Below are 22,697 nucleotides of genomic sequence, written 5' to 3'. Positions count from 1 at the left end.
AGCATCAATACACTTTCTAATGTCACCTCTAGAGAGCAAAACAAGAGGAGATAAATCAATAAAAAGCCAAACAAAATTTATTTAGGGTGCATTGGATCCTTATGGCAGAGGAGTGCCAAAATGCTGGTGCCACAGAGTAGCTCATGTTTCTTTAGCTCAGATGTTGTGTGGGATTGTTGTACAATAATACCATTCCACCAAGGCGTCATGGGTTTTTTCATAGAGCAGAGTGAAAATAGCTTCCTGGAATTGTCTGCATTCATGGCCGATGAAATGTTGAGGGCAAGGAACATTTTACCTGCTATCTCACCTTTTTCTCCAATGAGCTCAAGGTGGTGGTATACAATGCAGCCAGTGTGGTGTAGTGGTTAGAGTGTGGGACTAGGACCTGGGACACCAAGGTTCGAATCCCCACTCTGCCATGACGTTCTCCCGGTGATCTTGGACTGGTCACTCACTCTCTGCCTAATCTACCTCACAGGGTAGTTGTGAGGATAAAATGTGGAAGGTTGGAACTGTTTACACCACCTTGAGCTCCCCGGAGGCAAGGCGGGATATAAATAATAGAAATGAAATCATGAAATGAAATAGGTTCTTCACATTTAAACCCTGCAGCAACCTTGCGAGGCAGGATAGATTTTTATTGCTTGTAGGGAAGAGGAATTCCCCATCAGTTTGCAAACTCTACATGCATACAGAGCAGAAAAACTTTTTGGGAAACAGGAGGGGAATGATTTTGACACCCATCGCTGCTTCCGTGTGCTGCTTCACCTGTGCAAATCACACCCCACTGTTTCACCATGTGGAAGACTGAAGACTCTAGATCAGCAGTTCTCAACCTGTGGGTCCCCAGATGTTGTTGGACTACAACTCCCATCATCCCTGAGCTCTGGCCTTGCTAGCTAGGGGTGATGGGAGTTGTAGTTCAACAACATGTGGGGACCCACAGGTTGAGAAAGGCTGCTCTAGATCATGGGTAGGCAAACTAAGGCCTGGGGCCGGATCTGGCCCAATCGCCTTCTAAATCCGGCCCATTGACAGTCCGGGAATCAGCGTGTTTTTACATGAGTAGAATGTGTGCTTTTATTTAAAATGCATCTCTGGGTTATTTGTGGGGCATAGGAATTCGTTCATTATTTCTTTTCCAAATATAGTCCGGCCCCCGACAAGGTCTGAGGGACAGTGGACCAGCCCCCTGCTGAAAAAGTTTGCTGACTCTAGATGTATCTGGCCCTCCATATAGTGCTGCCCCACATGAAGCGTGCAAAGCTTCTCTCGGTTTTGCTGTTTCCATTGAAGTTTCCATTTCTCTTTCTTCTTAGGCTGCGGGAGTATGTGGGATAACCTTACTTGCTGGCCTGCAGGAAGTCTGGGCGAAGTCAAAGTCCTGCCCTGCCCTGCCTATTTCACCTTCTTTTCAAGGACTGCAGGTAAGTGGCTCTCCCAATTCAGAGCGTACAGGAAGATGGCTTTGTCTATGGGTTTATATCTGCGAGTCTTTCTGACTGAAGGTGAACAGCTTTGATAAAAAAACTTTATAAACGGGTGCCAAGTCTGATGGCAGACATCTTGTCATCCTGAGGCACCTGCACAGTTTTCCCCATTTTGGAGAAAGCGGGTAGAGAAAGCTTTTTCCTCCTTCTCACCTAGCTCCAGAACTTGTGGACATCCAATAGAACAGAATGTTGGAAGATTCAGGACAGAGTGGCTGGGGAAACCCAGCCAGACGGGTGGGGTATAAATAATAAATTATTATTATAAACTATTATTATAAAAGGAAATGATTATTCATATAGTGCATTGTTAAACTATGGAACTGCCTCTCACAGGACAGCCATCAGCACGGAGAGGTTGATGTTGCCTGGAGGCGGTTGTAGGATGGATGGTGGCTAACAGATTGAGGTTGAATCCTGACAAGACAGAAGTACTGTTTTGGGGGGACAGGAGGCGGGTGGGTATGGGGGATTCCCTGGTCCTGAGTGGGGTAACTGTGCCCCTGAAGGACCAGGTGCGCAGCCTGGGAGTCATTTTGGACTCACAGCTGTCCATGGAGGCACAGGTTAATTCTGTGTCCAGGGCAGCTGTCTACCAGCTCCACCTGGTATGCAGGCTAAGACCCTACCTGCCCACGGGCTGTCTCACCAGAGTGGTGCATGCTCTAGTTATCTCCCGCTTGGACTACTGCAACGCGTTCTATGTGGGGCTACCTTTGAAGGTGACCCGGAAATTGCAATTAATCCAGAATGCGGCAGCGGGCCGCATTCTGGGAGTGGCCGCCAGGACCACATAACACCGGTTCTGGGAGATCTACATTGGCTCCCAGTACATTTCTGAGCACAATTCAAAGTATTGGTGCTGACCTTTAAAGCCCTAAACAGCCTCGGTCCTGTATACCTGAAGGAGCGTCTCCACCCCCATCATTCAGCCCGGACACTGAGATCCAGCGCCGAGGGCCTTCTGGCGGTTCCCTCATTGCAGGAAGTGAGGTTACAGGGAACCAGACAGAGGGCCTTCTCGGTAGTGGCACCCGCCCTGTGGAATACCCTCCCTTCAGATGTGAAGGAAATAAGTAGCTATCCTATTTTTAAAAGACATCTGAAGGCAGCCCTGTTCAGGGAAGTTTTTATTATTTAATGCTGTATTGTTTTTACTACTTGATTGGGAGCCGCCCAGAGTGGCTGGGGAAATTCAGCCAGATGGGCAGGGTATAAATAATAAATTATTATTATTATTATTATTATTATTATTATTATTATTATTAGTGTCATGTTTGCAGGCATTTTTGCAATGCAGAGTTGGCCTGCCAATGGGCCTGATGCCTGAAGCCAGCTCCCCATAGAGCACATCCTTGGGGATTACACCTAAGGTCTTCAAAGGAGCGGGGTGCAAAACATTATATCCCAAGAGAGTGTGTCCTTGCTCCTCTCATAGCTTCAGCAATGTTGATTCCAAAGCAGCAGTCAGTTAGGAGAGCCGGTGTGGTGTAGTGGTTAGGAGCAATGGACTCGTAATCTGGTGAACCGGGTTTGCTTCCCCGCTCCTCCATATGCAGCTGCTGGGTGACCTTGGGCAAGTCACACTTCTCTGAAGTCTCTCAGCCCCACTCACCTCACAGAGTGTTTGTTGTGGGGGAGGAAGGGAAAGGAGATTGTTAGCCGCTTTGAGACTCCTTCGGGTAGTGATAAAGCGGGATATCAAATCCAAACTCTTCTTCTTCTCTTCTTCCCAGTCTCTTGGTGCAGCCTTCTCCAGCCAGCGCCAAGATAGATCTTCCTAATTCTTCCTTCTTGTTCCCAGAACACCTTTAGATTTCAAAAAGGATACATTTCCCTGTGACTTCACACACACACCCTCACCTTGTCAACCTCCCAAATCTCCTGTCTCTGTCCACTCCTCGAAGAAGAGAGAAAGGATAACTTTTTGCATTGCCAGTGGCCCCCAGTGACCCTGAACCTGGTTCCCCATTGTTTCTTAATGGCTCTGCCCTTAGCTAGCCCAGCCAGCCTGGTTTGCATAAACTAAACCAAGGAATTTCCTGTCTGGCCCAGTTCTGCAGCTTATATTTTCCTTTCATATCCCAAACATTAGCTAAATACTACCGTTTATTGCTTTCTACCACTCGCGAACAGACTCTGCTACCTTAGATCTATGACAATAAGTTCAGCGACAGTGGCGTGCGGTGAATTATTTTGTAGGGGAACTGTTAGGGCCAGAGCTGCCAGCTTGCGAGGTCAACTGCAGGGGGTGGGGCTGACATTGCGCACATGACATTGCGACGTCCCAAAGTTGCACGCGTGAGTTGCAAGCTGGGCACAAGTTGGATGCTGGATCCCTGAAGCCTCCTGCCCAAAGCTGAAGAAGTTTTGGGAAGGTGGCAGAAGGGCTCTTGGACCCTTTAGGAGACTACCCTGGTCCCCCTAGTTTACGAACCACACACCACTGTTCAGCCAGTTCCATAGTTAACTAGGCACTGTGTGAAGAGTACTTAGTTAAACTATGCCCTTTGCCTTACTCAATCTCCCAACACTCAGTTTCATTGAATGGCCCCAACCTCTAGCATTATGTTTGAGTCTGCCATCTTAAATGCACCAGGTACAGTGGCACCTCGGTTCTCGAATGCAACCCGTTCCGGAAGACTATTTGAGTTCTGAAACGTTCGAAAACCAAGGCGCAAAGGGCTGTCTACAAATTCAATTGAGAAAATTGAAAAACAAGCAGCGGAAGCCGTTCGACTTCCAAGGCACGTTCGAAAACAGAAGCATTGACTTCGGGTTTTCAGCATTCGGGTTCCAAAACATTCATCAACAGAGATGTTCAAGAACCGAGGCACCACAGTATTTAGTACTTACTGATTGCAGTGGGACTTGCTTCTAAGTAGATGCCCATTGATTGGCTCGTGCTGCCCAGCCAGTCAAGATGTTCCTCAGGAGAGCTTTGACATTGTCTTTTATTTTTATTTTCTTGACACCATGCCAGGAGTTATTTTGAGCACATCTCTCCCAGTCGTGCCTCCACCATGTCAGGAACCCTGTAAATGAAACGGTAATTTTTTAAAAAAATATTTCTGTTCTGAGGTCCCCTGACTTAAGAGCTTTTTTGGCAAGCGCAGCTAATTTGATAGGCAGGATCGGATCTGTCAAAACGCCTTCACTGGAGATGGGCTGAGCTCCAGAAAGCTCATCCCCTGTTCCCCATCGCCTCCACTCAAACTTTTGTCAGGGCTGGTTGTAAAGAGCCCGTCTGTTTCTAAATCTCAGACTTCATGACAGCCCCTTGTTCTGTGGCAGTCGCTGAACGCAGTGAGGCAAGGACAGAAGAAATAGATCTGTTGATTGTGAAACACTCGCCCTGAGCAGCTGATTCACTAAACGGTTCAACTTTCCCCAAGAGTTTACTCACTGCAGTTATCACACCTGTCTTCCTCAGCCTTTTGAAATGTCATCATAAAACTGTGGGCATTTTTTAACTCTACCTCTGCTGATATTTGGTAGGGTTGGCGGTGGTCAGATCATAGTACTAGTATCATCATCATCATCATTTATTACTTATACCCTGCCCATCTGGCCAGGCATCCCCAGCCACTCTGGGTGGCTTCCAACAGAATATTAAAAACACAATAAAGCAGGCTTCCTCAACCTCAGCTGTCCAGATGTTTTTGGCCTACAACTCCCATGATCCCTAGCTAGCAGGACCAGTGGTCAGGGATGATGGGAATTGTAGTCTCAAAACATCTGTAGGGTCGAGGTTGAGGAAGCCTGCAATAAAACATGAAACATTAAAAACTTCCCTGAACAGGGCTGCCTTCAGATGTCTTCTAAAAGTCAGATAGTTGTTTATTTCCTTGACATCTTTTGAGAGGGCGTTCCACAGGGCGGGCGCCACTAGCGAGAAGGCCCTCTGCCTTGTTCCCTGTAACATCACTTCTCACAGGGAGGGAACCGCCAGAAGGCCCTTGGAGCTGGACCTCAGTGTCTGGGCTGAAGAATGGGGGTGGAGACACTCCTTCAGGTATACTCTAGAATTGTAGAGTTGGAAGGGACCCCAACGATCATTGCAGGAATATGCATCTGTCCCAAAAGGGGAATCAAACCTGCAATCTTGGTGTTATCAGCACCATGCTCTAACCCAGGCTTCCTCAACCTCGGCCCTCCAGATGTTTTGAGACTACAATTCCCAGCATCCCTGACCACTGGTCCTGCTAGCTAGGGATCATGGGAGTTGTAGGCCAAAAACATCTGGAGGGCCAAGGTTGAAGAAGCCTGCTCTAACCAGCTGAGCTATTGCTGGCCCCTGTGTTGCCAGTTGGTTGTTGCTGTCAGGGCAAGCCTTGGGGTGTGGGCAGCTATCTCCAAATCTAGTTGTTAAAAGGGTGTTTTTCAGACCCAGGTCTCAGGCTCTGTACTGCTGGATCTGGAGTCACTGAAGTGCTGCAGGAATGAGATGCTTCTTGATGAACCACACAAGAGTAGCTCCGGGAATGGATAGCAGGCCTGGCCAATCCAGAGGCTTCAAACATTCTGTCAATCGCACAGACAGACACTGCACAACCCTGTTCTGTTCTGTGCCCAAAGAGGGAACTGGTGCAAAGACATTTAGCTAGGATGCAAGCTTAACGTTCTAGGCCAAACTCTGCATGGCATTAAATGGCAACTCTCCCAAAGCCTTGCTTGAAGGAGTTTGGTGCCCTCTAACAGCCTGACTGGGACGCGGGTGGCACTGTGGGTTAAACCACAGAGCCTAGGACTTGCCGATCAGAAGGTCGGCGGTTCGAATCCCCATGATGGGGTGAGCTCCCGTTGCTCGGTCCCAGCTCCTGCCAACCTAGCAGTTCAAAAGCACGTCAAAGTGCAAGTAGATAAATAGGTACCGCTCCGGCAGAAAGGTAAACGGTGTTTCCATGCGCTACTCTGGTTCGCCAGAAGCGGCTTAGTCATGCTGGCCACATGACCTGGAAGCTGTACGTCGGCTCCCTCGGCCAATAAAACGAGATGAGCGCCGCAACCCCAGAGTCGGCCACGACTGGACCTAATGGTCAGGGGTCCCTTTACCTTTAACAGCCTGACTGCAAGCATGTGGTTCTCCTTAGCTAGCCAGGATAAATGCAGGGGCCAGGGCAGAATTGAGAAAGATCTAGCTGAATCATGTAACTGCTGAGCTGTTTGTCTTCCCCCTCACTGCAGCTGACATCTTGTCCACATCACCAGCTCAGTTTTCCAGGCTTTTTTTTTTTTTTTCATTTTCTGTTTTCCATTCTCCAAGGCACCAGGATTCCTACCATCTTTCCCATTTCTGGCTGCCAAACCCAATTCCAGTAAATCGTTTTGCACTTGCTGTATGCTCTTTTTGCAGACAGGGGAGTCCGCTGGCTTCAGATAGTGTCATTTCCCTCCCCCCCAAAAAACCACGCATTGACTCCAGGCTATGTTTCTACACCTAGAAATTGAATGAGATGCCTTTTCACCCTGGAAGCCCTCTCTAAGTAGCGCCAACAGGAACCAGCAAGTTTACTCCCACAGCTTCCTTTGCAGATCACGTTCTCCTATTTAGCTTCCTCTTATGGCATGTCTTTCCTCCTGTGGCAAGCTAGAGGCTTCCAGAATTATGAATCAGTATATATATTTTGTGTGTGTGTGTATGTGTGTATATGTGTATAAGGGTCTCACCCCATCACCATATACAGTGGTACCTCAGGTTAAGAACCTAATTCATTCTGGAGGTCTGTTCTTAACCTGAAATTGTTCTTAACCTGAGGTACCACTTTAGCTAATGGGACCTCCCGCTGCCGCCGTGCCCCCGCCACACAATTTCTGTTCTCATCCTGAAGCAAAGTTCTTAACCTGAGGTACTATTTCTGGGTTAGCAGAGTCTGTAACCTGAAGCGTATGTAACCTGAAGTGTATGTAAACCGAGGTACCACTGTATATATATAGTGATGGGGTGAGACCCTTACAAATAATTACAGAAACAAAAGCCAGAACCAAATTCTTATGGTCAGGATTCCACTGTTTCTTCCCAACACGTATCATTCCACACCCAGTCTTCATTGAAGCATCTCTAGGCTTTATTCCTACAGATTATTTTTCTATTTCTGCAAACCTTGGTGGTCCCACAGTCCTGCTTTGCTTCTGTGTGTGTGTGTGTGTGTGTGTGTGTGTGTGTGTGTCATTTTAACTATATAAGTATAGTTGTACCTCGGAAGTCAAACGGAATCCGTTCCGGAAGTCCGTTCGACTTCCAAAACATTCGGAAACCAAGCTGCGGCTTCCGATTGCCTACACCTCCTCATGCTGCCGGGAGCAGGGACAAAGTGCCTTAGAAAAGAATTCTGTAATACATTTTCTGAAAGTTTTCTTTTTTAAAAAAACTTCCCCCGAATTGCTGGAAAACTTCACACGTGCACCCAATACTTGGTAAAATGTCACCCTCAATGTTATTACCATAAGTAGGGTAGAAAAGTTTGAGTGCAACTAAGGTTCTAGTTTGCGGGACGTGGGTGGCACTGTGGTCTAAACCACAGAGCCTATGGCTTGTCGATCAGAAGGTCGGCGGTTCAAATCCCCGCAACGGGATGAGCTCCCGTTGCTCGGTCCCTGCTCCTGCCAACCTAGCAGTTCGAAAGCATGAAGTGCAAGTAGATAAATAGGTAACGCTCCAGGGGGAAGGTAAACGGCGTTTCCGTGCGCTGCTCTGTTTCGCCAGAAGCGGCTTAGTCATGCTGGCCACATGACCCAGAAGCTGTACGCCGGCTCCCTCGGCCAATAAAACGAGATGAGCACCGCAACCCCAGAGTCGTCCGCAAATGGACCTAACGGTCAGGGGTCCCTTTACCTTTACCTTTATGAAATTGATAGGAGTGACCAGGGGTAAATCACACCTAGTGAGTTGTAGTCAACTCTTTAATAGCAAGCAGGATCTACACAGGAGTGTCAGGCCTAGATCATATTACACTTGTAGGTTTGCAATAAGTTTTGTAAGGTGGACTATTTGAAATATTGCAAAAAAAGGTAACGAGGGGGACTGTTAGTTAAGATAATTAAAGGTAATAGGAATTTAAGAAATGCAGAATAAGTGATAAGAACGGAAGACCATCAGAGGGGCTGATGGAAGTCCAAAAAGATTGTATAAGATGTGAAGTTCTGTTGTGTGAATGATAACTAATATGTAAAAATTAATTAAAAATATATTTTTTTTAAAAAAAAGGAGGCCTAATGAGCGCAACAACTCTTCTCCATCAGGTCTTTATTAAAATTGTGCACCGCTTCCAACTCAGAAAGTTTAGAAGTAGTTTGCATCCAAGCCAAAATACAACAAAATGATCACATAATCATAATTAAAAACAATTTGTATGGTGCCATGTCATTGGTGTTGCCCAGAAAAAGGGGAAATGTCTTTGCGGATGACAAGCTTGGCACCAGGTGAGCCACCTGAGAAGAGTATTCCCTAAATGGGGCCACCACAGAAAAGGCACAACCTCTCATCACCATCCTCTGGACCTCCCTCATTGGTGGCACACAGAGAAGGCGGGTCTCAGACAATGAACTCTGGATCACGGCATCTTTCTGTGTGGAGAGGCAGTCCTTTAAGGTCCTGAGCAGTATTTGACTTTAAAGGTCAAAACCAGCATTTTGAATTGGGTCCAGAAACTACTTGGCAGGCAATGCATTCAGGTCAGTTTATATGATCCAGATGATCTGTTCATGCTTTCTTTCCATAGCCAACATGTTACGCACCAGCTATAGTTTTCAAACAGTCTTCAAAGGTAGCCGCACATGCAATGCATTGCAGTAGTCTAACTTGGAGGGTCCCATCTCCCCTGATGGGGATGATGGGAGTTGGGAGTCTGTCCAGAGGGCAGTGCAAAAACTACCCCTGAGTTCAGTGACAGAGAGGACTACTTGCAGAGGGTCCCTGATTCAGTCCCTGACAGCTCCAGTTAAAATTGGATCAGATAACAGGTGGTGGAGAACATCTGGTGAGGCTCTGGAGAGCCAAACAGAGCAGATAAGGCTGATCTAGATCAGGGGTGCTCAAACTTTTTTCAAACAGGGCCAGATTTGATTAAGTGATTAGGCCCCCGAGACGGACTTTGGACATTCCTGATCTCGATGGACCAGTGATCTGACCATTTGGCTCAGTATAAGATAGATTCCTGGAGTCTTCATATTACCAAAACACTCTCCAGCGTTAATTCTTTTCCATGGAAAGAAATGTGACATGCCAAGCAAAGACTTTTTATTTTTATTTTTTCGACCAAATCAGGGTTTTGGTCTTGTTTCTTGGCCAGGAACATTTATTCTGAAATTGATTGCTGTCTCTTTAGCTCCATTTCTATGTTGGACCACGTACAGGAGAGGGTTTTTCCCCCCTTCTCTCTCCCAGATCATTTTGTTCTCTTTTCTGCTTTTTGCCCCGGCAGAATCAATCACGCCGCATTCCAGAAACGAGGCAGCAAATATAAACAGTCCCTTACAATTTCGCCGCCGTCTCCTTCATCCGCCGAACCGTTCCCGGGGAGAAAAACTGATGCATTTTTGGACTCTTGCTTACATTTTTCGGGGGAATTCTGGGTAAACACGGAACTTGGAGTGTCACTCGCCTCTCCTGGCCAAGTGAAGCAAGGCCAACTGTGATGGCCTGGGAATCTGATTCAGAACCTGAACCTGAGGAATCCCAGCCTGCACAGGAGTCCCCGCCTCCAGAACCAGCTGAGCCGGGGCTGGGGCCTGAGCCTGAAGGGTCCTCACCTGTGCTGGATCCTCAGGAGCAGACACCAGCTGAAACCACTCTGGCTCCGGAGGTGATGGAGGACCCATTGCCTGCAGGTGCTCCTCTCCCAGCCCTGTCAGGGGAAGGTGAGGTTGCCTCTGGGTCCAGTAACCCTCCAGTCTTTCCAGAGCTGCAGAGGCTCAGGGCAGAGAGGCGGAGGGAACTAAATTCTCACAGGAGGAGTGATTGCCTCCAGGTCAGGGGAGGCGAGTCACCTGTGGACTGGGACCGCCCTATGCCTCGGAGGAGATAAAGGCCAGCCCGCCCAGTCCCAGGTTGCGGAAGCAACATCGTTGGTAACCTGTTCCTGCTGGCACCCTGACCTGCTCTCCTGCCAGAGTTCCTGACCACGCCTGACTCCTCGCTTTGGACCTCGCTTCGCCCCTGACGGACAGCCTCCTTACCCTCAACCTAGGACCGGATTTAGACCACGCCGCACATTACCCCCCCCCCCCGGGACCAGCACACCAACAATTCCATGGAGAATAGAGCAGTTGGAATATGAAAGTCATTTTCATCCCATTCAACTGCAGTGTCAGGCAAAATGAACTGTACTCATTCATTCCTTCACAACAGGGTTAGTGAAACTCAAGTCTGATAGTCAAATGTGGCCCTCCAGGCCACTTGTATTTGGCCCTTGGGAATTGCTCCAGGCCACATACCTTCCTGGCCCACACCCTTCCCCCCCAGGCCACTCCCCTCACCAGCCCAACTTCATGGCTTCCTTGAGTGTTGGAATATCTCCTTGATCTCTGATAATGCTTCTTGAATTTCCAGGTGGAGGCTATGTTGGAATTTTGGAAGATTCATGACCGATAAAAGGAAGCATGCAACACATAGATTATAGAACTCCCTGCCACAAGAGGCAGCAATGGCCACCAACTTGGATGGCTTTAAAAGAGAATTGGACAAGTTCGTGAAGGAGGCAGCTTTCAGTGGCTCCTAGTCATCAAATCTGCAGATGACACCAAACTGGGAAGGGTAGCGAATGCTGCAGGTGACAGAATCAGAATTCGAAATGACCTTAACGGATTGGAGAACTGGGCACAAGCTAACAAAATGAATTTCAATAGGGACAAATATAAGGTTCTGCGCTTAGGCAGGAAGAACCAGATGCACAAATATAGGATTGGGGGCACCTGGCTTGCTAGCAGTACATGTGAAAAGGATCTAGGGGTCTTAGTGGACCAAAAGCTTAACATGAGTCAACAGTGTGATGCAGCAGCAAAAAAAAGCTAACATTATTCTAGGCTGCATCAACAGAAGTCTAGTGTCCAGATCAAGGGAAGTTATTTGTTGTTGTTGTTTAGTCGTGTCCGACTCTTTGTGACCCCCTGGACCAGAGCACACCAGGCACTCCTGTCTTCCACTGCCTCCCGCAGTTTGGTCAAACTCATGCTGGTAGCTTCGAGAACACTGTCCCACCATCTTGTCCTCTGTCGTCCCCTTCTCCTTGTGCCCTCCATCTTTCCCAGCATCAGGGTCTTCTCCAGGGAGTCTTCTCTTCTCATGAGGTGGCCAAAGTATTGGAGCCTCAGCTTCAGGATCTGTCCTTCCAGTGAGCACTCAGGGCTGATTTCCTTCAGAATGCATAGGGTTGATCTTCTTGCAGTCCATGGGACTCTCAAGAGTCTCCTCCAGCACCATAATTCAAAAGCATCAATTCTTCAGTGATCAGCCTTCTTTATGGTCCAGCTCTCACTTCCATACATCACTACTGGGAAAACCATAGCTTTAACTATATGGACCTTTGTTGGTAAGGTACAGATACAATTTTTGTTGTTGTTTAGTCGTTTAGTCGTGTCCGACTCTTTGTGACCCCATGGACCAGAGCACGCCTGGCACTCCTGTCTTCCACTGCCTCCCACAGTTTGGTCAGACTCATGTTTGTAGCTTCAAGAACACTGTCCAACCATCTCGTCCTCTGTCGACCCCTTCTTCTTGTGCCCTCCATCTTTCCCAACATCAGGGTCTTTTCCAGTGAGTCTTCTCTTCTCATGAGGTGGCCTCAGCTTCAGGATCCAAATAAGAACCACTAAAAACATGGGGAGAGGGGGAAAACCATTTAAAAAAAAAAAATGAAACAAGTGCTAGAAGTAAAACTATACAGAGATATAAAATCTATTAAGCACCAGCTTAATATGAAGAAAGGCAAACTGATGTCAGTGTACTGGAGGAAGTGAAGATCACCAGTGCCGAAGCAATGATTCTTCAACATCAACTTTGTTGGACTGGTCATGTTTGGATGCCTGATGATCGTCTTTCAAAGCAACTACTCTATTCCCAACTTAAGAAAGGAAAGCAAAATACCAGTTGTCAGCAAAAGAGGCCTAAAGATGTTCTCAAGGCAAATCTTTTAAAATGCAGTATATGCACAGGTAATTGGGGAACACTGGCCTGCGAGTGCTCCAGTTGGAGAACAGCCTGTAGCAAAGGCGGCATGGACTTTGAAGAAGCACTAACTCAGGACGAAAGGGAGAAAGGAGCTAACAGAAAGGCATGTTTGGCAAACCCTCACTGTGATCCACTCCCGCCTGGAAACCTATGTCCCCACTGTGGAAGGATGTGTGGATCCAGAATTGGCCTCCACAGTCCCTTAAGGACTCACTGTTAAGACCATATTCATGGAAGATGATCTTACTTGGCTATGAGTGATTGGCAGGAAGAGAAGAGAAGCTCTGCCTCCACAGCTGGAGACAGTGATGCTAACCCTCTGACGCCTTTCCCCTCTTCCTCCCAATTAGCACCAGTGCCCCTGCTGGTGGGAAGCTAGTACTGCACCTCTGCCCCACCAGTTGAGCCATGTCTGCTCTGCGCATGTTCCAACCATTCCCATGGTTATTCCTTCATGGCATTCCAGAGTTTGGGGTATGGGAAGATTCTGGGGTTCCAACAAAGCCCTGGGTAAGAAAGGCAGACAAATCCCGAAAGGAAGGAGAATCTGTTTCAAATCTCCCATCAATGTGAGTGGAAGGGGCGCGAAACTTCTCAATGGGAGGGCACTTCAGTCAAGTGTAAGGAAGAGGAGAACAAAAGCCTCACGGAGAGGATGAGCTTTGAGAAGAAGCAGAAATTGCATTTAGGCGAGTTGCCTATTGATAGCCAAACCCACGCAGCAGAGCTAATGCGCCAAGCACTTAAAGAAACAAAGCACAGCACGGCTGAGTACTTATTACGGTGCTGTCAAAATGTGGGCAGTTCGTATAACCCAGCGGGAGTTTCTGGGGATTCGACGTTATTAAGAATTAAGAAATACGCCTGGGCTGCGCATAAAGTTTGGCCGCGTTTGCAAACTTTGGCATTTGGGAGCGTCTTTGGACAGAAAGGCGGGTTGCAAATTTAGCTCATAAAAGAGCAGATAAATAATACAAATGGCTTTGCAGATAACACAGTTATACAAATGACTACCATGGTGCATAAGGGACACGGGTGGCGCTTTGGGTTAAACCACTGAGCCTAGGGCTTGCTGATCAGAAGGTCGGCGGTTCGAATCCCTGCAACGGGGTGCTCGGTTCCTGCTCCTGCCAACCTAGCAGTTCGAAAGCACATCAAAGTGCAAGTAGATAAATAGGTACCGCTCCAGCGGGAAGGTAAACGGTGTTTCCGTGCGCTGCTCTGGTTTGCCAGAAGCGGCTTAGTCATCCTGGTCACATGACCCGGAAGCTGTACACCAGCTCCCTCGGCCAATAAAGTGAGATGAGCACCGCAACCCCTGAGTCGGTCATGACTGGACCTAATGGTCAGGGGTCCCTTTACCTTTACCTTTACCACAGTGCATGGAGACAGAAAATCAGGTTGTGCATCTGTAACAGTGAGAGGAAGAGAGAAGAAATGCCATAGTGCATTTTCAGCAGCACAGCCAGATGCCTTCCTCTGCCCTAGTTGCAACAAAACATGTCTCTCCTGTATCGCTCTCTGCAGCCAGAGCAGGCGCTGCAACCTTCCGGCAGTTTGACTTCACCTCCAAGGGGCACTTCTCTGTTGTCTCTCAAGACAAACGGATGTGAAGCTTTGCAGGGTTGCATAAAAGGCCAGCCTGCTTCAGAAACCTGTATACAGTGGTGCCTCGCAAGACGAAATTAATCCGTTCCGCGAGTGTCTTCTTCTAGCGTTTTTTCGTCTTGGGAAGCAACCCTATTAGCGGCTTAACGGATTAGCGCAATTAGCGGTTTAGCGGCTATTAAAGGCTTATCGGCTTAGCGGATTAGCTGCTAAAAAGCTATTAAAGGTTTAGCAGCTTAGATAAAGGGGGGGGAGCGAAAAAAAAATCTCAAGACTCGCAAGACATTTTCGTCTTGCGAAGCAAGCCCATAGGGAAATTCGTCCTGCGAAGCGCTTTGAAAACGGAAAACCCTTTCGTCTAGCGGGTTTTCCGTCTTGCGAGGCATTCGTCTTGCGGGGCACCACTGTACCAGGGATTGTCAGTGTGGCACCCGCAGATATCTCTGTGCCCACCAGTATCTCCTACGCCATTCAAGGAAGACAGGAAGTTCTCCCTTGTACATCCACAATGTGTGAGCGACTGTTTGCTCCTCCTGCTCTGTTCCTGTCTGTCCCAGCTTGGCCTCTCCTACAAGGAACACACACTCTTCAACATTCCCACACTTCACCGGATTGTTCTCTCCCTTCCGTTCTCTAAATTGTATGGTTTTTTTCATTGGCCTATATGGTGCTGTACGCCGGCTCCCTCGGCCAATAAACGAGATGAGCGCCGCAACCCCAGAATCATCCACAGCTGGACCTAACGGTCAGGGGTCCCTTTACCTTTACACATGATGAGATGTAAATAAAAGAGAGGAAAAGGGAAACAGCACCCGTGTAGAAGGGAAAGTAAAGGGGGGGGATAACCCAAAACTGTATACAGTGGTACCCCGGTTTAAGAACAGCCCTGTTTATGAACAATTCTGTTTACAAACTCTGCAAAACCAGACGTATTGTCCTGGCTTGCGAACTTTACCTCAGTCTAAGAATGGAATCTGAACGGTAGAAGGGATTAAGTTCATAAACTGAGGTACCACTGCACTTTACAAAGTTGTTATTGTACTTCAGCAGATCTTAACCTATTACAGTATTTGTGAGAATGGATTCCAAATATCATTGAATTTGTCCACGGCAAGTCTGCGTTTATATGCAAGTTGTTCCTATGTTGCGAGTTTGTATCAGCCTACAAACCAATCATAGAAGGGAGTCGTGTTTTTATTTTCCCAGTTCATCAGTATCAGTCTTTTTGCTGTGGTGAGGGCACAGAGAACCCACTCGTGTTGTCCTTTTGTAAGGTTCCATGTGCTGGGTATATAATTCAAGAGGATATTTCGCTCTGAAAATGTAAGGTTGTTCGGCAGAGTTCTGTTGATAGTTTCAGTTTTTGTTGTTCTTGTTTTGTTGTTTAGTCGTGTCCGACTCTTCATGACCCCCTGGACCAGAGCATGCCAGGCACTCCTGTCTTCCACTGCCTCCCACAGTTTGGTCAAACTCATGTTGGTAGCTTCGAGAACACTGTCCAACCATCTCGTCCTCTCTCGTCCCCTTCTCCTTGTGCCCTCCATCATTCCCAGTATCAGGGTCTTTTCCAGGGAGTCTTCTCTTCTCATGAGGTGGCCAAAGTATTGGAGCCACAGCTTCAGGATCTGTCCTTCCAGTGAGCACTCAGGGCTGATTTCCTTCAGAATGGATAGGTTTGATCTTCTTGCAGTCCGTGGGACTCTCAAGAGTCTCCTCCAGCACCAGAATTCAAAAGCATCAATTCTTTGGCGATCAGCCTTCTTTATGGTCCAGCTCTCACTTCCATACATCACTACTGGGAAAACCATAGCTTTTACTATACGGACCTTTGTCGGCAAGGTGATGTCTCTGCTTTTTAAGATGCTGTCTAGGTTTGTCATTGCTTTTTAAGACTATACTGAACCTTCATTCTCAGTAATGATGGAACTCACAAGTGGACAATGCTTTCATTTTTGTATATCTTTATTATTTGTAATTTTTTTGTACGAGTCAATACTTTATTTGGAGCTGTGCTGCATCTTTGTATCTTCATCCTTCCAAGCTGTGGTGCTTTGTGGTTTTACGTTTTTTATTCTTTCTTTTTGTTACATTTGCACTTTTTTTGGTTAACAAATCAATAAAATACTTTTTTAAAAGATGGAGAAATGCCTCTGAGAAGTGGTAACTTGTTGCTTTCCCCCGTCCCTCACAAGACTCTGGCGCTGAGGTAGGCTCTCTCCCCTACTCTCCCCCCCCCCCCAAGTTGCACACTCAGGCCACATTCACACCTTGCACTTAAAGCACTTTGACACCACTTTAAACCGTCATGGCTTCCCCCAAAGGATTCTGGGAACTGTCGCTTCTTAATGGTGCTAAGAGTTGTTAGAAGCCCCCTGTTCCCCTCAGAAGGCTACAGTTTGCAAAGAGGCTGAACAATCTTTTCCTCAGCACAGGGAACTCTGGTGAGGTAATTTCTAGCTCAGACACGCGGCTCGTAACTACTAGAAGCCGTGCATTTGGTGTTGCAGGTCCAATTTTTGGAACTTCCTCCTGAAGGAGGCACCCACTTTCTGAATTTGGGGCACATGGCAGAAACTGTCTCATTCCAGCACAGACAGATAGATAGATGATAGATGATAGATGATAGCTAGATATAGATAGATAGATAGATAGATAGATAGATAGATAGAGATAGATAGATAGATATAGATAGATAGATAGATAGATAGATAGATAGATAGATAGATGATAGATAGATAACCTGTAGATAGATAGATACTTTTCTGTTTTTATGACTTTTTATTGTTTCAGACACTGTGGGGTTTATTTTAGGTACACCCGTCAAAAAGGCAAGCGATCAAGTAGAGTATGTAATTCCCAGAGATTCTTACCCAACTCTGTAGCCGTCAAGCCTTGCAACCCTCTTGCTTTCTTCCCTTCTAGGTAATGTGAGCAGGAACTGTACCAGCGAAGGCTGGTCTGAAATGTACCCTCCGTACATCGCGGCGTGTGGGTATGATCCCAACGCCACAAACGTGGTGGAACAGGTCAGTAAACTCAAAGCAAGGTCAGGTTCGGTAGTGTTGTCGAGAGAAGCAGGATATCCGGTTTCTGGAAGCTTTTGGCGCAACGCCACATTTGACGCTATGAGAGTGACAACGCCGGTGGCTTGCGCTGGGAAATGGGTTCAGTTCCACACCTCCTTCAAATGCATTTGCCTTGTTGGCATGTGTCCTAGAACTGCGACGATGCTTCTTTCTTGCCTTGAAGAAGGAGAGGAGAAAGGAGCGTGTTTGTGTAAAAACCACTGGCTTTTGTGCAGCTGGAACTCAACCCACTGTACAGTGGTACCTCTGGTTGCGAACAGGATCCGTTCCGGAGGCCCGTTCTTAACCTGAAAGGAACACAACCCACGTCTGAACATGTGTGGGTCATGATTCGCCGCTTCTGCGCATGCGCATGACACCATTTTGCGTGTCTGCGCATGTGTGAGCGGCGAAACCCAGAAGTAACCCTTTCTGATACTTCCGGGTCGCCGTGGGACACAACTTGAAAACTCTCAACCTGAAGCAAACGTAACATGAGGTATGACTGTACAAAGCAAACAGTCACATCCTTTGCTCTTCCCACAGATACCTTGGCCTCATCTGCTTTTGCACTTTCTACAAACAGGCCCCAGAACGTTCTCCATGAAGAACTGTGGCCCTCAGGCTGCAATAGGTTATCCACCCCAACTTAAAGACCAGTAGCATGGAGTTTCTTTAACTGAGTCACAAAATACTGAGGGCGATATAGGTTGTACGATCTGTCGAGTGATAGGTAATCGCAGTTGACGTCCTGAAATGAAGGCTGAGGTACTGGGATTGGGAGAAGGTGAAGTATGCTGGGAGATGGGGGAAGATGGAAGAAGCATTTGAAATTTTAACTGAACATCAAAAACTGCCTCAGACCATTGGTCCATCTACCTCAGTGTTGTCTACACTGACCACCATCAGCTCTCCTGGGTTTCCTACAGGAATGTTTCCAACCACACCTGGAGATGATGGAGATTGTCAGGTGAAGTGACTGCCTCAGGTGGCAGCATCCACAGGAGAGCAGATCCCAACGTTTATTCCTCCCTTGTTCCTAACGTAGCTCTTAGGAACAAGGGAGAGCCATTGTGGTGTAGTGGTTAAGAGCGGTAGACTCGTAATCTGGGGAACCGCGTTCGCGTCTCCGCTCCTCCACATGCAGCTGCTGGGTGACCTTGGGCTAGTCACACTTCTTTGAAGTCTCTCAGCCCCACTCACCTCACAGAGTGTATGTTGTGGGGGACGAAGGGAAAGGAGAATGTTAGCCGCTTTGAGACTCCTTCGGGTAGTGAAAAAGCGGGATATCAAATCCAAACTCTTCTTCTTCGCTCACCCCTTCTTCCCTGGTGGTTTGCCTCAGGCGCCAAATGTATTGGGCCGACCCTGGGGCTCAGATCTGGAATGTTCTGCGTGAAAAGCAGGTGTTCTGCCCCTGAGCCGCAGCCCTGCGATCGAAAACATTGTAAGCTTCTTTGAGGGCCTGTTGGCAGACAAGCGGGATACAAACTGAACGAACGAATAGGCAAACACGCTGTTATTCGCTTCTCTTTTCTGTGTTGACAGAACACATTCTACGGCACTGTGAAGACTGGGTACACCATTGGGCACAGTTTGTCTCTCGTTGCTCTCACGGCGGCCATGGTGGTTCTGTGTCTCTTCAGGTAAGAGACTGTGGCGATCACCAGGTCCCCGGATGTTTCACTGTCTATTGATCCCTGTGCCACCACTTTATTTCTCGCTGCCACCACCCAGGCCGTACCTGGTACAATACTGAGTCCAGTCAGGGTTAAATTGGAACATAAACTTCGGTTTATTTATTGCAGTTTAACAAGCGTGTGGTTTCATAAACGGCATCGGACAATTACAATCATGGGGTGCCTATCCAGACCTATAACTTCCGCTACTTGCTCTCACTCACTAAACCACCTCTCAGATATTTACTTGTCTTCCTAGCTCCTAACTGTTCCTGACTCAGCTTATTTTGCTACACTAACTCAACCTACCCACAAACTCTATCCCAATTCACTCCCACTCCAACCAACCACCCAACTCCCAATGAACTCCTCCCTTCGCCCCTCCCAGAGCCAGTTTTATAGTACCTCTGACTCCACCCCCCTGGGTTCTGATTGGGTAACCTGTTTAACTATTTCACCTCCAGCACTCTCATATGTTAACGTCACAGAGACACACACAGGAAACTTGAGGGAGGGGAAGAGAGTTGGCTTGCCCCATGGCTCTTAAACCAGTTTCAGTCAGGCTCTCTACATGGTGGGCCCCTTTTGAAAGACTCCTTTCTCTTTCTCTCCTCCAGGAAACTCCACTGCACTCGGAATTACATCCACATGCATCTCTTCATGTCCTTCATCATGAGAGCCATCGCCGTCTTCATCAAGGACGTCATCCTCTTTGAGAGAGGGGAGTCCGACCACTGCTCCATTGGCTCGGTCAGTCGTGCCTTCCGCCGGGAGCACTCAGGGACGGGTGGGGGTCTCCTCTGTGCTAGTCTTGCATGCTCCATTTTGCCTCTCTCGTAACTTGACTGGGAATGGCCGCCGAGACCATATAACACCGGTCCTGAAAGACCTACATTGGCTCCCAGTACGTTTCCGCACATTTCAAAGTGTTGGCGCTGACCTTTAAAGCCCTAAAGGGCCTCGGTCCTGTAGACCTGAAGGAGCGTCTCCACCCCATCGTTCAACCTGGACACTGAGGTCCAGCTCAGAGGGCCTTCTGGTGGTTCCCTCCCTGCAAGAAGTGAGGTTGCAGGGAACCAGGCAGAGGGCCTTCTTGGTGGTGGCGCCTGCCCTGTGGAACACCCTCAGATATCAAGGAAATAAACTTTTAGAAGACAGCTGAAGGCAGCCCTGTTTAAGGAAGTTTTTAATGTTTGATGTTTTATCATGTTTTTAATATTCTGTTGGGAGCCGCCCAGAGTGACTGGGGAAACCCAGTCAGATGGGCGGGGTATAAATAAATTATTATTAGTAGTATTAGTATTATTAACCGTATGCTTGCCTGAAAAGGGCTGCAGAAGCAGATTTAAGGCAGCATGACTGGTTCCCCCCCTCCCCAGGGGCCAAGGTCTTTCTTCCTCCTTCCAAAAGCCTAGAAAGTGCTGGGCTTTGGGGAAGAAGGCATGAGGGCTCTCGCAGGATCCTAGAGTCCTCCTTCTTCCTTCCCAAAGCCTAGTTAACCCTTACCTAGCTTAGGGAAGGAGCAGGGTGGGTTCTAGGACACTGCCAGAGCCTTCTTCCCAAAGCCCAACAATTTGCTTACCTGCTTCTGGGAAGGTGCTACAAGGGTCAAAGGAGTGTCAAATTTTGGCCTCACACAGGGTGTCCTATTACCAAGGACTGCCGCTATGGGCTGCTGCTCCTGGTGTCTTTCTTCCCCTGCAGTTATTGGCTTTGGATAGCTCAACTGGTTATAGCATGGTGCCGATAATGCCAAGGTCACAGGTTCGATCCCCGTATGGGACAGCTGCACATTCCTGCATTGCCGAGGGTTGGGCTAGATGATCTTCAGGGTCCCCTTTCAACTCTATGCCTCTATGATGCTTGGGTTTCCTGCTTGTAAATTAATGCTCCTGTTCAGCCGCTGCGATGCACGACTGGTGCGAGGATCCCTCTGGCTGGCTGACAGTTTTAATTAGGGCCATATTTTGCAAAACCTATATGTCACTGAAAAGAACGTACAAAATTTGTTATATTAGGGATGTTGTTTTGCAAAAGGGGGGGGGGAATGTGCACAAGGCAAAACTGCATATGAGGATAAATTCAGATTGCAATACACGGCTGGAAGGCTGTAACGCTTCTGAACAGCATCTAGAAACTGCATGGGGGGAGCGGTCTTGTGATTGGATCCTGCTTGCAGGTTTCTGTTTTGGGGGATCAGGTTAGGCAATGTGCGAACAGGATGCTGGCCTGATCCTGAAGGCTATCTTTATGTTCTTAAAATGCTGGCGATTTTTTTAAAGCACAGACTAATGTAGAGTTGTAGAGCACGGCAGCGAAGACTGGGCAAGTGATTTGGCACACTAAGCAACCCTTTTGCCCCAAGAAGTGTGCATAACATGTTTTGCTGCAATGTCACGTAGCACTCCTAAGGACTGTTTCCCTGCCTTGATGGTCTCCTAGGAGAATGTGGCTGTTTTGAGAGCGGTCTTGTAAAAGTCATCCGTATAAATGCTATAAAAAAGAACGATTATATTAATAAAGTCCGTGCTGATTCATATTACGGGTTTCTCATCCTCCTCCTCCTGCCCCCTCTGCTTTCACAACGGCAGCGAGCTGGAAGAAATCATATACAAAAGACGGCAAGAAAGGAGTGGGGTCTCCCACACACACACACACACACAGAAGAAGCCCCCAAAATAAATCCCTGTATTTTCCTCACTACCTACACTGCCTCTAGACCATCATTATTTAGTGCAGGCTTCCTCAACCTCTGGGACGCGAGTGGCGCTGTGGGCTAAACCACAGAGCCTAGGGCTTGCTGATCAGAAGGTCGGTGGTTCGAATCCCCACAATGGGGTGAGCTCCCGTTGCTTGGTCCCTGCTCCTGCCAACCTAGCAGTTTGGAAGCACGTCAGAGTGCAAGTAGATAAATAGGTATCGCTCTGGCAGGAAGGTAAACGGCATTTCCGTGCACTGCTCTGGTTCGCCAGAAGCGGTTTAGTCATGCTGGCCACATGACCCGGAAGCTGTACGCCAGCTCCCTTGGCCAATAAAGCGAGATGAGCACTGCAAACCCAAAGTCATCCGCAACTGGACCTAACGGTCAGGGGTCCCTTTACATTTACCTCCTCAACCTCTGCCCTCCAGATGTTTTGAGACTACAATTCCTATCATCCCTGACCACTGGTCCTGGTAGCTAGGGATCATGGGAGTTGTAGGCCAAAAACATCTGGAGGGCCCGAGGTTGAGGAAGCCTGATTTAGTACATAGCTATACCACAAGCTTTCATTCACGGGAAAACAGTCGTTGATCCCTCAAGCAATGGAAGGTAGAAGGCCCCACAAATCTCAGTCTGCCCTCAGCCAGCCCCCACCTGCCCACTTTCCTACTTGCAACCAGTCTAGGGTTCCAGTCAGCTTCCTTTTCCCTAGTCCCAGTGTTGTCCTTGCAGAATCCAGCAGGGAAGAGGATGGAGACAAAAGTAGGAGGAGTTGCCTCTGCATTGTCCTTGGCTCTAGCACCACCTACTGTTGGCTCCTCCCATCTTTCCTGTCCACAATTCCCACTGGGCACCAGCCATCACTGCCCCCCCAAAAATAATAATTGGAAGTGTTATTTGTTGAGGGCCAAACCATCTAAGTATTGTTGTAAGACCTGAATACACTCTCACACCTGACTTTGGGAACAGTTCCAGGTGAAACAA

General features: G+C 47.9%; 1 protein-coding gene across 1 annotated transcript in view; it reads left to right on the top strand.

The window, feature by feature from the left end:
* Nucleotides 1-22,697, top strand: part of VIPR1 (vasoactive intestinal peptide receptor 1) — a 116,950-nt gene that overhangs the window by 62,128 nt on the left and 32,125 nt on the right. The window contains exons 3-6 of the mRNA XM_080974179.1: nucleotides 1,323-1,430; nucleotides 17,191-17,294; nucleotides 18,882-18,979; nucleotides 19,630-19,762. Of these exons, the coding sequence (XP_080830305.1) occupies nucleotides 1,323-1,430; nucleotides 17,191-17,294; nucleotides 18,882-18,979; nucleotides 19,630-19,762 (443 nt within the window). The remainder of the gene's footprint in view (nucleotides 1-1,322; nucleotides 1,431-17,190; nucleotides 17,295-18,881; nucleotides 18,980-19,629; nucleotides 19,763-22,697) is intronic.

The sequence above is a fragment of the Podarcis pityusensis genome (assembly GCF_964106645.2).
Source record: "Podarcis pityusensis genome assembly, chromosome: 12".
NCBI classification, from domain to species: Eukaryota; Metazoa; Chordata; class Lepidosauria; order Squamata; family Lacertidae; genus Podarcis; species Podarcis pityusensis.
This window is presented reverse-complemented; position numbering and strand designations above follow the sequence as displayed.